At 29.7% G+C, this 16,724-nt stretch overlaps 1 protein-coding gene across 1 annotated transcript in view; it reads right to left on the bottom strand.

The window, feature by feature from the left end:
* LOC107445751 (Myosin 10A) overlaps positions 1-16,724 on the bottom strand; it is a 281,182-nt gene that overhangs the window by 195,922 nt on the left and 68,536 nt on the right. The window contains exons 3-5 of the mRNA XM_071185451.1: positions 6,008-6,118; positions 3,937-4,025; positions 2,586-2,649 (exon numbers count right to left, since the gene is read on the bottom strand). Of these exons, the coding sequence (XP_071041552.1) occupies positions 2,586-2,649; positions 3,937-4,025; positions 6,008-6,118 (264 nt within the window). The remainder of the gene's footprint in view (positions 1-2,585; positions 2,650-3,936; positions 4,026-6,007; positions 6,119-16,724) is intronic.

The following is a 16,724-nucleotide window of genomic DNA, read 5'->3' as shown; positions in this document are numbered from 1 at the left end:
AAATTAATAAAATTTTTGTGAAAAGGCTGATTCTCTAATGAAATTCGCGTCTTTATTATCGTTTGAAAAATCAACTGTAACTAACAATAGAAATTAATTTGGTACAAAATGTATGTCTAAAATGTTAGAACAAGGAAAATAACGGAAAAAGTAAGCAGTATAATAAAAAGCAAATTAACGCTGTACATCACAGAAACTGCATCTCATATTGCTCTGGAATTGTGCGAAGAAAGTATTGTAAATATTAGTCGCTGTATTGTTTGTTACAAGACTGTTATAGAATGTTGAATTGCATGGGCGAATATCCATAACAAAACCATTAGTTAGGGGGAAAATTTTGATGGATAGATTAATATTTACCTTAGACCAGTGCTCCTCAACCTTTTTATCTCCGAGGAGCGGACAACGTTTGATAATTTTACCAACACTAGCTGAGAGGGTAGGGAATGTTTATATTTTAGAATGTTTTGATTTAAATCATTTTAATTTAATTGTATTTAAACATGCCTTCTTAATTAAATACAATTTCATGCGCGGTATTGGTGCAACTTTAGGTGACGTCTCTCACATCCAGGTCAATTTCTCGTCTATGGAAGTCTTATAAAGCCGAGAGAAATATATCACAGTAAATAAAATGAAAATAATTTTATGTTCCCCTATCCGGTACCGTGCGTTCTACGGACAGGTACCGGTGCCGCGAAGCAGGGGGTGAAAAAAGGCTGCCTTCGACCACTTGAAGTAGATCTTCGAGAATTGTTAAAAAGTACGTTTTTTTGCTGAAAACAAACTCAATTTACTCGATAGTGATTAATGATAGCGAAAAGTACTTTCGATGACAATCAAAAAAAAAAATCCGTAGTTCAGTAGTTAAAAAATTAAAACACCAGTATTTAAAGAAAAATTCTTACTGAAAAACATGGTAAAGACAATATAATGCTCTACACAATCTTAAATTTACTGAAAAATCTGTCAGATGGAAAAGTATTTCAATAATTTCTCCATTACAACTCTTTTCAATAAAATGTTTTTTTAATACCGTTAATAAAGTATTCAATTATAGTATTACTTTTAAAGTAGAGATTATTAAATCAACGTAACAAAATAAAATACATATAAATTTTAAAGAAATTAGTATGGGATATTGAGAAAAAATTACATATAGGGCTGTTCAAGTATTACGTAAGTATTGAATAAGAAGATTGGGTCTGTCATTTGCTTATATTTCCTAACAAGGGGGAAGGGGTATGAGCAATATGTTACATGGAACATTAAAATCCCCATATTTTTTTTATTAATTTTTTTTTTAAATTTATATAAAAAAATAAAAAATTTGAAAAAAATTTAAGAGGAAAAATTTCAAATTTTGAATGAAAAAGAAAGTTGAAAGTTAATTTCTTCAAAGAGATTTAGAAGTCAATAGTTTTGAACACAAAAAATTCCGGAAGAGAATTAGTCTAAAAAATTTTTAGAAATTTTTTTATTTGAATTTAAAATCTTTTAATTTGAATTTTATCCCAAAATTAAGATTATAGTTAAGGTTAAAGCAAAAATAAAGGGGGGAGTGTAAAAAGACATTTCTACGAATGTACAGGAAACGTTTGTAATTTGCTTATTTTTGCAGATAAAGGGAGAATCCATATTGGCCAAAAACTGCTTACGTAATAAGCAATATGCTTACATAATTACAAGCAAAAATTAGGGGCAGTTGTGTAAGCATTTTCGAGATTATGTAAGTCAAAAAAGCTTACATAATAAACAATATGCTTACATAATTACAAACAAAAATTAGGGACAGTTGTGTAAGCATTTTTGTGATTATGTAATCCAAAAATGCTTACATAATTACAAAAATGTTTACAAAATCGCCCCTAATTTTCTTTTATGTGTAAAATATGCTCATGCTTTTGGCTAGTTTTGATGTGTTAGACTTTTTGGTTCAGATGAAAAGAAATAAATTTAAAGAGAGAGAGAGACACAAATACATCAAGAACTCCAATGTCATTCAATGTAACGAAAAAAATCGATGACTCATAATGACAAACAAAATTAAACAGCCCTACAAAAAAATTAACAAAAATAAAGAATGACACTACTCGCCGTAGTACCCTGTTTCATTTACTCATCAAAAGACAAAACGTGGATTTTTTAATTGGACAGACAAATGAGCTTGATGATGCCAATATCAAGCAACGAAACTTTTCCTTGTTCTCACATGCCACGCAACAAATAAAAAAAAAGAACAAAGGTTAAGGTGTGGAAGAAAAACTAGATCCCAAAATTAAGTGGTCGTGATATCTTAGACACGCGAACCAAAATAATAATTGGACCGTTGATGACCAAGTGTTAAATCTAACACTCACTATTATCTTGTACTTCCGGATATTAAATTCGTCTGTTTCAGACGACGGAAACTGAATAACAATTGTGTTTGCTTTCATGACATTTTTGGGGAGTGAGTTGTGTATTTCTAGACAATTGGAAATGTCATAGCACAAACTTGGATGTAATTTGATAGGACAACAATGGCATTTATTAAAAAAAATGGAATTAATGTTACATTAAAAAAGCGCTTGGCAGATACTTACATATATCATTTCTTTGTCATAGCGAATTTTAAGATTCCATAGTAGAGATGCCTCGTTGAGGTCACTGAAAATGCATTAAAATAATTTAATTAGTGGCACGAATTAAAAACTAATACATAATTTGAACCAAAATAAACTTTTAAAAGGAAGTGTCATGGTTAAATTTTACGAAAACAAACTTCGTTTTCCCTCCCATTTTTATGTATCTTGCGTACTTGTAAGCCTTTTCTCAAAAACATAAATAAACAATAGAACATAGACGTATAATCACAGAAAAATCAGTTCCTTCCCTATCAGATCAAACCTTATCAAAAGCTTGAACCATGATACACTGCAAATTTGCTGTTACTTTAATAAGTTGTTAAACTGAACTGTGTTTTCGCTCAAATGGAACCATAATATCGTATAATCAAGCTTAACCCTTTCGTGCCTAACGGGACGCATACGTCCCAAGCAAATTTCAAAAAGATCTTTTGGGACAGAAACGTTTCTCTGTCTAATGGCAGACTTTCCCACCAGTCCTGCCAATATTTTTAAGGTACTTTCATACACAGAACATAGATGGCACTACTGTACATAATGCAATTTGTGCGTTTTTGAAGTGTTGTAGCAGCTCATTCCAAACTGTACGAACGTGAATTGTTTAGTTTTCTAAAATACTGCCTATTTTCGATTAAATTTTGATTGATCTATAAATCTAAGGTTAGAGAAGTTACTCACGAAACGGATTATCTCCAATAAACTGGTAAGTGGCAAAGTTTTTCTTCCGTTTTTACTATCGGGACTTCTCTCGTCTTGGATAGTGGGAGCACATTGTCCCAACAGTCCTGTGTGATCATTGGTTTTCTTTACAAAATTACTAACTAAAGACTACTAGGACTCATATGTCCCAGTTGTCAGGACTGATGGGACATATATGTCCCTGTCCTAAATCAGTGTTTAAAATTTTCCTGAAAATATAACATCTTAGTTTTAGCATTCTAGTGTGCCCTACTTATTGTTTATGCAACCAAAATTGTTCTGTTGTATAAAATAAAAAATTAAAAACACTCGTCGCGAAAGGGAATAAATAAGAAATACCACATTGTTAATACTTCCCAGATATGGCGCTTTGTGCAGTATTGTATTGACTAGTTTAGATATGATTCAGATGCTGTAACATTAACATTATTTCTCCTTATTGTTAAATATTTTCTGTTATAGAGCATGCTTGTAATAATTTGACCTATGCATCTCATAAAGAATAAGTATTTACTAATTTAACATGAAGTAAAGGAATGCTATTTCACAAATAAGTAATTCACATTTCCCAATCTAAAAAATTTAAAGAAAGTTTAAAAAATGTTCTTACATAAGCTCGATCATGTCTTCGAATCCATTTGCACCTAAATCTTGTCGCTTTCGCACACTTTCTAGATTGTGAAGAGTGAAATTTTGTGGCTGGAAAATAAATTGCATGTACATTTAAAAATTTTCTTCAGAAAGTCAAATGTGCAAAAAATAAACAGAACTTTTATTCATCGAATTTTCTGTGCTTAAATTATATAAAAATTCAATTAATTTAAATTATGAACACCTTTTTTCTTCATATGATTTTATAAATAATTTAAAATTATGAAAAACATCAAATTTGCATAAAATCAAACTTGAATCTTTGCATTATTACCTTCGTATATTTATCTCTAGATTTAAAAATTTATCATAAAATAATTCTATAAATAAATATCTTTTTTTTTCATACTAATTTTCTATATTTAAAAATTTCATAAAAAAACAAACAAATTAACGTTAAAATAATTTTGTATAATTGCTTATTTTTCAAGAACATAACTTTCTGTTTATTTAAAAAATATATCAAAAAATTTGATTTCCAAGAAATCAACATCGTTTTCATTTGTATAATTTTTAGATTTAAAAACATGTCAAATAATCTAATTACCAGGAACATCTATTTTAAGTTTCTTTTTAAAATTCTTTCAGACATTTAAATTTGCAAGGAATCAACAATACTTTCGTTCGTATTAATGTAAATGTAAAAATTATCATTACGCCAAATATACTAAAGGCCGATATTTCACTTGCTCAAACCACTATATGAATATTTAAATCTAGCAATCAAATATATTATACTAAAGATTCAGAAATTTAAACATAAAAAGCATTGTAACAAAAAAAAAAATTAAAAAAGTTTAAATTCACCTTGTTAATTAGCGCTCGCATATGATAAAATTAAATACAATCGATGCAACAACATTTTTAATAGCACTGAAAATGATGAAATCAAATTAAAAAGCGTGTTTTTTAATTAGCCTAACGCATAATTTCTTTAAAATTTTTAAAAAATCAAGTACAAGAAATTTAAGAATTATTCGTTGCAACAAATTATTAACCAAATAGCAAATAAAAAAATTACAAGTTAGCGTTATTTATAATATGTTTTTAAAAGTTCGAATTAATTATTTTTTTAAAAAACCAATCGTATCAAAAAATACAAATTCTTCTGTTAACACGTTGAATGCCACGCTAATTTCACATGGCTTGCCCGTATGGCCAAACGGTAAATAACTACCAACTAAATTTGCAAATATTAGACAGATTTTGCTAGTTTTTTAAAAGGCTTAGCATGACACTTCTAATAAAAGTGGTGAATTATATAAGCCTACGAATTGTTTAGAAATAGTGGTGGATAAAATTCTATTAAATTTAATTTATTGAACCAAGAATCACAATTAATAAACTACCACTTGAAAATGATTATTCGCTGTCCGGAGCAAGTTTGTATCTCTGTGTATATAAATAAAACTATTTTTTTGTGTTCTAAATTGCATTTATTTCTTTAAACCATTTTAGTAACGATAATAAGATTTAAAAAAAATTAAAATTTACTCGAATTATGTGTTTTTAATAATCTTGGCTTTGCCGGTCACCGGTGATTCCCCGTGTCATTGCAAACTAACTCAGTGTCGTTCATCGGTGACCCCCATGGCATTCAACGTGTTAACTACAAAACATTCAAAATTTACAGTTAAAAAATAAATTTAATTTTATATTTTGGTCAAAATGTAAATCTTTTGATTCAAAGGGTACAGTGTTTCTTTTATATAAATTTTTTTCTGACGCTCTAATTACAAGCAAAAATATTCTTAGATATTTTCGAATACTAAAAACAATCTAATTCACTAATTTTGACCTAAAGTAATACAAAATTAAGAAAAAAAAGTATGAAAAATACGTTTAATCAAAATTCTGCGTCAATCAATCAAAACTTACTGATGATAAAAAAATTTAATTTTATCTTTTTGGAATAAAAATGTTAAAGCTTTTAATACTTTTGCGGCATACAATACTATTAGTGACAGTTATTTACATTACGAACTTAAATTATAATTAAATTAATTAATTGGAATCATAAAAATTCTCACTTTTCCACTGATGAGGGCTTGTACAGTGATGACTTGAGCAGGTTTGGAGAAATCCGCCACTTCTCCGGGCAAAAGGTACCCTATGCCAGGATCGAACCATACCAAATCTCCCTAATAAAAGATAAAAAATATTTAAGTTAGATTGGGTTAGACTGAATAAAAAATTAAATCAGTAGAGTGTAAAATGGTATAGTTTGTCTATAGAAAGAACTCCCCTCGACGCAAAGTATGGAAACAAGAAGTAGCGCTAGTTAGATTGGGTTAGTTAACCCCTTCCTTCTCGCTCCCTTGAAAATGACGGGGCGAGGTTTCGCCCTCTATTTCTCGCTCCCGTGATATTGACGGGCTGGAGTATTCAGTTGTAACGCGCCAATAAGAATAAAACTAATTCATTTCTTTTGCCTAGAAAACATTTTATTTCTAATTTTGCACACTAGATGGCAGTACCAGGATATTTTTAAGTTAATTGTAGATAGTTAGTTTATTTTGAACTAGATGTCAGCACTAACCAAATACGTGTAGTCGGCAAAACAGGCACTTTTATGACAGTTTTCTTGAAAATTAACTGATTGTTAAGGAATTAAGTTTGATTGAGTTAGACTGAATAAAAATTAAATCAGTAGCTTGTAAAATGGTATAGTTTGTCTATAGAAAGAACTCCCCTCGCCACAAAGTATACGGCCACCTGCTACTATGGAAACAAGAAGTAGCGCATCTCAAAGAGGGGAGCTTCTCTCTCCTCCGATTTCTTCTCTGACCAAAATTTGTCCTACATATTGACCCAACACCCCTATTTAAAAGTTAAAACTATCATAGTCCCCACCACCGCTTTAAATGAATGGCAAAAGGAGTCCTTGCCATAGGCTATATCTAATTGCCCGGGGTAAACTCGATTGAATACCCCTGAAAAGGGGGGGGGGGGTATCTATTTATATGTCTTTTAAAAGTAAAGGTTCATTTAAAGTAAAGTAAGTAAAGTAAAAGTAAAGTAAGTAAAGTTTCAAAGTAAAGTAAAAGTTCATTTTTATGTGAATGTGACTGGAAATTATCCCATAATAAATTTTTTATTTTTAACCCCGAAATATTCTTAAATATTTCTTAAATGTAAATAATATTTGTAATTAAATCTTATAAAAAAATTAATCATTATTTCTTTTTTTAAATTCATTTCTTAATTGCATAAAATATTTTGCTAGAGCCAAATGCTCATCTGCTAAATTTAGTTTTGTAGTAAAAATACTAGTAATAGATTTAAAGGTTTAGTGGAATAGATTTTCTCTTTAGTTATATTGGATGCCTGTTGTAGTTGCATCCACGCCACCACGTCGCTGCACGCCACGAAGTTAAAGATCATCTTAAATTAGGTACAGAGAATGCATGATACTAAAATGAGCTGAGTTCGTGAGAGTTTACTTTACCAAACAATAATAATTATAGTCTATCAATAATCAAAATAGTGAAATACAAAACGAATTGGTAAAAAATATATTGTCATTAAAAAAATTTAAAAACTAAAAGGTTTATTTTCTTCCATTATGCTAGCTAAGTGGATAAATTTAAATAAAAGTTAAGAAAAAATTGAAGGCAATAAGTTCAGAAATAATAAAGATAAAATATAGATAGTATTATGACAAAAAGTACTTAAATAAGAAAGTAAACTGTTTGAAAAACTGATGTTTGGTTGCTCTATGATATAATTTCACAATTTTGCTTATATCATATTTTCCACGATGAAATTGTGAAAATTAGATAGTGACAGTCACAGTTTGAGTAATATTATTCAAAACAACTGTGCCACAAAATTGAGCTATGTTACACTCATATCTATGTAGTATCTTATTTATATAATTATTTTTACTAAATGTTTGACCACTGCCCCAAATACATATTCAACCTAAATTTTTAAACAAATTGTTTGCTAGCTATATACAGAAAGTATTCGTCTGTATTCTTTTTATTAAAAACATCATTTCCTTGAGTAAAACATGCATCAAGGTCGCCACATTCCAATCAAAATAAAGACAAAGAACTTTAAAGGATAATATCGAAACTATTCGCACGATTTCGTGAACTAGATGGAGTGGAAATTAAAGAGGTGTGCGAATTAACCTCCAACAGGAAGTTTTGATTTATTAGTAATCCGAAAACGATTCCACGAAGATTTCCAACAGGGTTCGAGGATCTGACAACGTTCAACTGCGGTTTGGGGATTTCTTGAAGAAGAAATTTATACTAATCCAATAGAAAAGATTTTATTTAAAAATACGTGTAAAACTGCTTACAATAAAGTTAAACGCCTTTCCCGCAAAAGCCACTTTTAGAAGAAAAAATTTCTATACAACAGCAGATCTCTGGTATTTAACACGTTCACGCCGGGAAAAGTGAAAATATTGATACGGGAAAAGAGAAAATACTGGTAGAAGAATTATTTCAATATTAGATAATATTCGGGAAGAGTTAATCTATTCTCAACAATAACGATTCACTGTAAGGAAATTAATCATGGCGAAGAAGCAATTCAATATAAAAATTGCATCGGTTAAAAACAATTGGTAGTTATGGATTTTTATTATTCCCGGGAAAAAAACAAAAAATGAAATTTATTGTTACCAGTTTTCACTCCGGTGCGGTGTCAAGATGAGACAATCTAGCGTGACCCACCGGTGGGTCACCCCGGCGTGAACGTGTTAATCAATATTATAAAAGAAAACTTAAAGGTATGTACAGTTCCTAGTTAAATAATTAGACGCACTATAAGATTCTATGTAAAATCTTAATTATCAGGAATAATATACAGTTTTATTGTTTTTACGCAACTGAAACCGGTTTGCACTTGCTTATGTTCGTGTATCAATTTGTTAACATTGTATAATGCAATACGTTAAAAATAAATACAAATAGGAAGGACATAAAAAAAATCTTCAGAACAAAAATCCATTATATGTATGTTTAAATATAAAAGTATTACATATAAACTCGTGCAAAACTTGTAATTATTAAAACACTACACTGTGTCTAATAATTTGGCCTAATTATTATAATACCCCAATATAATACGTGATATAATAAATATTCTATATTTATATAATATATTGTCTAATTAATCTAATCGTCGAATTTATATTATACATCGTCTAACTTAACCCATTGATACTCGAACGTAAGCAAGTGCAAACCGGTTTCGGTCGCGTAAATACAATGCTGCATAGTATCACCTGATAATTAAGATTTTTCATAGAATCTTACAGTGCGTCTCATAATTTGGCCAGGAACTGCATGTGACCACAAAATCTAAGTAATTTCTTTTCTCGCATTGGCAACAAAGATATAAAATCCACTGAGCTGAATAAGTTGGGCAAAAATAGGGAGTTAAAACCATATTATTCATGTAAACAAACTAAGCTAGATTTTTTATTAATATCATGCTTCATAGTGTAAAATAATTTAGAGCTTCAAGCTTAGTTTTAATGATGCTTTATAAACTCCGCAAGAGAAAAGATGGGAAGGAGGTTAATGAAACCAAAAATTTGCTATTTTTCCTACAACCATAGAAAATTAATGTACTCAGATAATTATTTTATGTTTCTACACATTTTAAACCTATTTACTCAAATTGAGTAAAATAACATACAACATGTGCTTCGACTCTTTCTATTATGATCCAAAAGTTCACCTTTAAAATACCTTTTTGATCATTAAAATATTTCCCTAATTTCAAACTCTAAATTTTTTACTGGAAATAAACCTTATACGCATGTCGCGATAAAATTATTACCTCTCTATATTCAAAAATCGCAAGGCCGCCTACGTCATCACTGTTTTGGGTGTTCTACCCTAACGTTGCATTTCGTTTTACTGTGCAAAAACGAAGAGACTAAAAAACTTGAAATTATTAAGATGCATACAGGAATTAGACGAAATAAAAAAAATTAGCATTCGATAATTTTTTACAGAATTATTAACTATTAAACTTGTTGGAAAAATTACCACATGTGCAGCTCTTCAAGTCACAGGACAGAGTTGAAATTTGGCATGTTGAAAAGGTCATATTTAGTTATAAGCATAAGAGATTTTTTTCGAAATTCCAATTTATTCGAAGTTATTAAAATTTTAAAATCTTTTCTTGCGATTTTTTTAAAAAATTATTAATGCTTTACATTACCTTTCGCTTTGAAGCTCAGAATCTATACGACTTAGAAATTTGAAAATACGAAGGATTTGAAAAACTTACCAGGAGTTCGATGGAATAAAAAAAAATTCGATTCGATTATAAATTCGAGGATAGTTAAACTTAAGAGTAAAAATGACCGTATTGGACGATCTACTGTCCACCGTCATGGAACTACAGAGTTGAAATTTGACGTGCTCTTAGGGCCATTTTGTATTATAACTAATACTAGGAGTTTTTTTTCGCAATTCCTATTTGTTCGTAAATTATTGCAATTTATCTTTAAATAGTTATTTATCCAGTGTTAAAGAAAAATTTATCTTTCTCTCAATTCACATTTTATAAGCTCGTGCTTGACTTGATATTAAAAGTTACAACAACAAAAAAATGAATCTATGAAAATAAGAAAGAGGTTAGTTGTTGCTAGGTGTAATTCTAAAATTAATATCGAAATTTTGAAAAATATAAAAACTGAAGAGAAGTAAAAGCTGCTTCCCATGTGAACTGACATATAAGGTTATCGTTATTTATTGTTAACATATAAAATTAGTTCGAATTTATTACTGTTTATTGCGTCGCATATTCTATGTTCCTAAGTTTAATGTGTTTTTTTTCAAACACATTTGATTATTTCATTAAAACTTTAGATTGAGTAAAAGAATAGTTATTTGAGCTTTAGATTGAGTAAAAGAATAATTATTTGATATCATTTAAAACGTTAGATTGAGTAAAAGAATAATTATTTGAGCTTTAGATTGAGTAAAAGAATAATTATTTGATATCATTTAAAACTTTAGATTGAGTAAAAGAATAATTATTTGATATCATTTAAAATTTTAGATTGAGTAAAAGAATAATTATTTGAACAAACGATTTTAAGCTACAACTATTTTTTTTAAATAACCGTTTGCTTTTTTTTTTTAATTTTAGGCTTTTTATTATTGATTAAAATGGGCAAAAATAAAGAAATGTTTTATTTAACAAATTATTCTATGGAAATAACTATTGCATTGGGTATTATATTTTTCAGATCCAGCTATCTTTTCATATTGTTAAGATCAACATATTAATATATAAAATGTGCTGACATAAAATTATTATAATATATTTTCTAAACAAAATGATTTTTTTATCGACGCTTAAGAAAAAAACTTAACCTCTTCGAGACGGGCGAGTTATATATGCATTCTCGGGGTGGCTACAATCACGGTAAAAAGGATAAAATTGGTTGCCACACTATTTTTATAGCAGTTTATTTGTGGGCGGGGTAGTAATTGTTTTCTTTCTTTATATCACCAAGATTTAGTTCAAATTGAAAATTATACAGTTACACTTTTAACAGACGTGGATTGGGTGTATTAGATTTAAAATGAAAGCAAAAATAAGGTTGTCAAATTAGCCATGCCCAAACTTAAGCTACCGATTTTTTTATTTTCTATCCTGTTTTATTCCATGCGAATATATTTATGACTTGCCCGTCCCGAAAATGTTAACGAAGAACAAATAAGAGAAACGATTTATGTCGCCCGGATAGCCTGGTCGGTAGGGCGCTTGGCCCATGTCCGAGAGTTCGTGGGTTCGAACCCCGCCGGCCGAAGACTCCCCGCGTAGTAAAGTGACTGATGCACGTTAAATCTGTCGAGTGGCAAAAGTCCTCCGTGTTCCCATAACAAATCAAAACCTCTGGGGGTACTGGATTGGAGATCGATCGTTCTCTGATTCAGGTCAAAATTACGATCTGTGGATGAATGAATGGGCCCGCCCTATAAACGGGTGCGACGTATGGTGTGGCAGAAGTCGAATCCTTGGCCATAGATGGCGCCACTGAAAAACAAGAAACCCACACTCTGCCTTAAATTTGCTCGGTTTCACCAAGCAGGCTTGACCGCGTGGCAAGTGGCATTAGAAACAACAACACGATTTATGTCCATTAAAGCTGATCCTGAGAAAAAGCGAATTTGCGCACGGATAGGAACTGTTTTTCCATAGCACGGCCCATCTTCTCTGAGTAATAACTTTCGGAGAGGGTGCCGATTTTCTGTGTTATTGATTTGCAAAAATTTAGTCATTCTCCAAATAATGGCACTCCAATCGTAATTTTTGTATAAAAAAAATGAACATAAACCATTCTTCCCTCTTGATCTTTAATGATGAATGAAAAAACAACCACAGGGGTTGGTGATCCAAGCGAACAAGGGGGTGGGCATCTTGGCAACACAGTTTGAACAAGCTTGTCATAAACCGAAAACTTATCTATTTAACCAAACTTTCTAGAAATGAAAACCTCTAGACCTCATGATGGAAACAAAACAAAATTATTAGCAAATAAACATCTTAAAATTTATCAAAATTGTTTTGTTTTTTTTACTTCCTTGTCAATTAGTAGATCTTAATTATATATAATAAATAAATGTGTTGATTTAGCACGCATCTCTATTCACTGTTGAATGAGTTTAGCAAATAAGGATTTAATGGCCCATTTTTTTTTCCATTTCATACTATTGTTATACTTAAACTTTACTTTAAATTCAAACGCTAAAACAGTTAACTCATAATTAAAAAAAATTATTCTCGAAGTTTATAAGAACTGCGTATAAATCAGTTTTCATAAGTAATACAACTTCTTTCTAATGTTCCAGAATAATTTGTGATCCAAAAAGTATTTCGACTTGCCTTATATATTGATGCGAATGAGACTTCGGCAAATATTGTGAGGAGAAATACTGCATTTTAAAATAGCCATGTTTTAATACAACATTTCTTTCAAAATATTATTTCATTCAAATGTATCCCTTATTTCATTCAAAAAAAAATTTCATTCACAGATAAGAGTTTGTAATTCTCAACAGTAATTTAAAAGTGAAAAAAAAATACTTCTTGAAAAAACGATATAATAAAGAACAAATTTTAGTACCCCTAAGAGTACCTGGATGTATGCGTTATTTAACATTATATATATTGAACAAATTTATTCCACTGCAATTGGTTATAGGATGTACCGAATGCAACAATTTATTCCACAACAATAGACAAGATGTTCCAAATGTAGCAATTTATTCTACATCAATGAAAAGAAATTATAAATGTAATAATTTATTCTACAGTGATAGATGAAATGTTATGAATTTTGAAGAAATAGAATATAAGATATTCTAAATGTAACATTTTATACTTGAGAAACAGATAAGATGTTGCAAATTTGAAAGCCTTTATTAACATGCTTTTCGTGAAGAAAAAAATGAGTGCAGTCTTAAAATACTTTAAAATTAAGTGACAACAGTCTTAACGTGTTATTTTACTCAGCCTTTCAATTGTTTGCTTATCATTACATAAAAGATTTACTTCAGAATAAATATAGCGTTATTGGGTTAAGTAGCGAATGGAAGAAAAAAAACATTGTGACTTTTACAAAGAAAAACCTTTTTATTCAGAATATAAAAGATTCCAGCAACGTTCAGTCAAATGAATAGAACTGTAAAAGGGAAATATTAGCGATGTTTTTTTACTCAACCAGGCCTATCCAATAGAGAAGGCATATCCGGCTTAAACGAAAATTGTATCACTCAACTATGCTTAAACGATTATATACATCATTCACCAATCGGTTAATGCGAACGATAATCAAGCAAGATAAAAAAAGGAAACTTCTAGATTATCAGACTATAAAAAAAATGTGAAAATAATTGAAAACAAAACATTAATCTTTAGAGTCAATAGAATTTTCCGTAATTAGTTAAATATTACAATAATAAATAAATCTATGCCAGTAATTAAATAAAAATTTGGAATGTTTTCCCATCTCACAGTGTTAAACAATATATCTCTTGTTTTACATTTTCTGTAAAGAATATAATTAAAAAAAAAATTTAAATTTCACACAGCTTAAATATTATTTCTGTAACATATTTTTTACTAGAATTAATTGAAATGGCGTGTTTTTATTTTATTAAAGAACTTAATTTATTTCATAGAAACAGTGTTTTTATATTTAGTACCTTATTTGATTATATTTTAAGACTTTGTGAAGATCAAGTAAAAGAATAATTATTTGAGCAAACGATTTTAAGCTACAACTATTTTTTTTAAAATAACCGTTTGCTATTTGTTTTTAATTTTAAGCTTTTTATTATTGATTAAAATGGGTGAAAATAGAGAAATGTTTTATTTAACAAATTATACTTTGGAAATAATTATTGCATTGGGTACTTGCACCTCGAAAAGAACATCTCCCAAATCACGTGGTTGTTCTTGGCGTGTTAACGTAACAGCTATTAAGGCTTTGTCTATTACTGCACTGAATCAGTTTTCGGATCAGATTTAATTGGATGCCTGTAAGCCACGTCATGCGTGTCGGTCGAATATGATTGGCTACTGAATCGCAGCATAAACAAATGCCTGTAAAAATTTAATTCATAATTTAATTTTTTAAAAAATAAATTAATTTTTACGGTAGATGAAACCTACATTCACTTAAATGTCTTAAACTGATTAATAAATAAAATGGCTAATATCAAACTTTCTAAATGGCACTAATTCTAAATGTTTGCAAATATTTTTATTAGAAGTTTATCATATAAAATTATTGCATTTTTATGTGTAGTTATTATCTTTAACCGACAAAAATATCTATTCCCAAAATAATAACTTACGTTAAATAACGATTATCCAATCAAATACTTGCCTATGAGGAAATCATTTATTCATAAATTAGTAGCTTTTCTAGATTTTGAAAATTTCGAGTATTTATTTAATTTAGGCTGTTCATGTATTTATCTTTCTCATAATCTCGCTCTTTGTAGATGCTGTTTGTATTGTATGGATTGACCTCCAATTAAGCCCTATGTTTAAAAAAATATTTAAACTATTTGAACAATATAAATAGCAAATACAATTTTCCTCACAAAAACAAGCAGTATTAGCTTTACTTATTTTAGCAGTATTTTTTCTCATTAAATTCAACAAAATAAACTAAAAATTGAAAAAATGGTTCGGTTGTTAAAATTATCTCTATCTAAATTATTCTCATATTTTACACTAAAACTAAACTGCTTTTTTTCTTCTTCTTTTCCGCTCATGCGATATTCAATTCAAGGAATTTAAATAAAACATGATATTCATTGCCTCTTTAATGCGTTTTAAAATTTACAAATGTAAATAATTTCATCCAAAATGAGCGGTTTCAAAAAGTTTAATGAGAGAATTTCTTCGAGAAAATTTCTGATGCGCACATGCTAAATTATATTCACAAAGTCCAAAAAAACGAAATAAAAAACAGCAATATACACGATTATTTTTGTATTTGACTAAATATTTTCTTGGATTTTGCACCGTTGGTATGCTGAAATTTCACAGAAACGAAGAAATTAGGTTTTTTTAAACGAAAGAAAATTATTTTAATCCCATATAGATTTTTTACGAAAATTGTTCGCAAAAAAAAACGATAACTAATATATTTTAGTTCGCGGGCCACAAAGAAAAGGCTTCGTGGGCAGGATGCGGCCCGCGGACCGCCAGTTGGTAACCACTGGGATAGAGGGTTCGCCTTCCAGTGAGGTAACCCGGGTTCAAATCCTCTAAACGTGGGGGATTTTCGTGATTTTCCCTCTCCATGTAACGCTAATGCGCATTAGTTCCATCAAAAAGTCTTCCACGAATGCAAATTTATTTCAATACTTGATCCAGGAGTTCCCTTATCTCTTGGTTCAAAATTACAAGGCTACGAAGTTGAGCATAAGTAGTCGTAAACCCGAAATTGGGTCCACTGTTCAACGACGGTTATAAAATGGTATCTTAGGGTACGTAAAACTAGTGCAGGCTTTAACTTACGTTGGGTGGTTAATTATCTATCACAAATTTATCATTTTTTTAAAACTGAAAACTAAAATACACTCCGAAGTGATGAACTTAGTATTAAAAATCGTTAACTTTATTATTCCTATATATTACCACGTCACTATTTGGTTTTTAAAAAAAAATCACTGCTCTTGTAGCCGACGTATAGCCTACATACTGTAACAGGTCTAGAATAAAAAGGAAGGTAATTTATGAAGGCAGTGATCAAAATATTCAGTGAATGACCTTGGACCAATCACATTGAACTGTTTATGAGAGAAGAATATTGGAATTCGATTCAATTTGATCACGCTATACACTACTAATCAGACACTTGCATTCTGTTGCATAGAGTATAAAAAAAAACTTTTGTAAATACTTTGCACTAGATAACTACAGTCATTGTAATACCTTTAAATATTTATTGAATTTTTTTAAAATAAAATATTTTACATGGGGTTCCGTTCAAAGCTTTATATGAAACAAAAATATAAAATATTTGTGAATTGTTGACGTTCGACTGATACAAGAATTAAGGAAATCTGGGTTGTTGTTTTGTCCGCTTTTGGGTGCAGATAGTGACACGCACAAATTAAACTTAAATTAACCTCAGCATTCTTACAAATTAAATTAACCTCAGCAAAGGGGATTAATATAAAATCCCTTATTGTGGCAATGCAAAACACCATTATCTTTAAACGAAAGCTCTGAAAAATA

This window comes from Parasteatoda tepidariorum, chromosome 9 (genome assembly GCF_043381705.1).
Source record: "Parasteatoda tepidariorum isolate YZ-2023 chromosome 9, CAS_Ptep_4.0, whole genome shotgun sequence".
Classification (NCBI taxonomy): Eukaryota; Metazoa; Arthropoda; class Arachnida; order Araneae; family Theridiidae; genus Parasteatoda; species Parasteatoda tepidariorum.
Note: the sequence above shows the minus strand (reverse complement) of the source record. Positions and strands in the feature narration are given on the sequence as shown.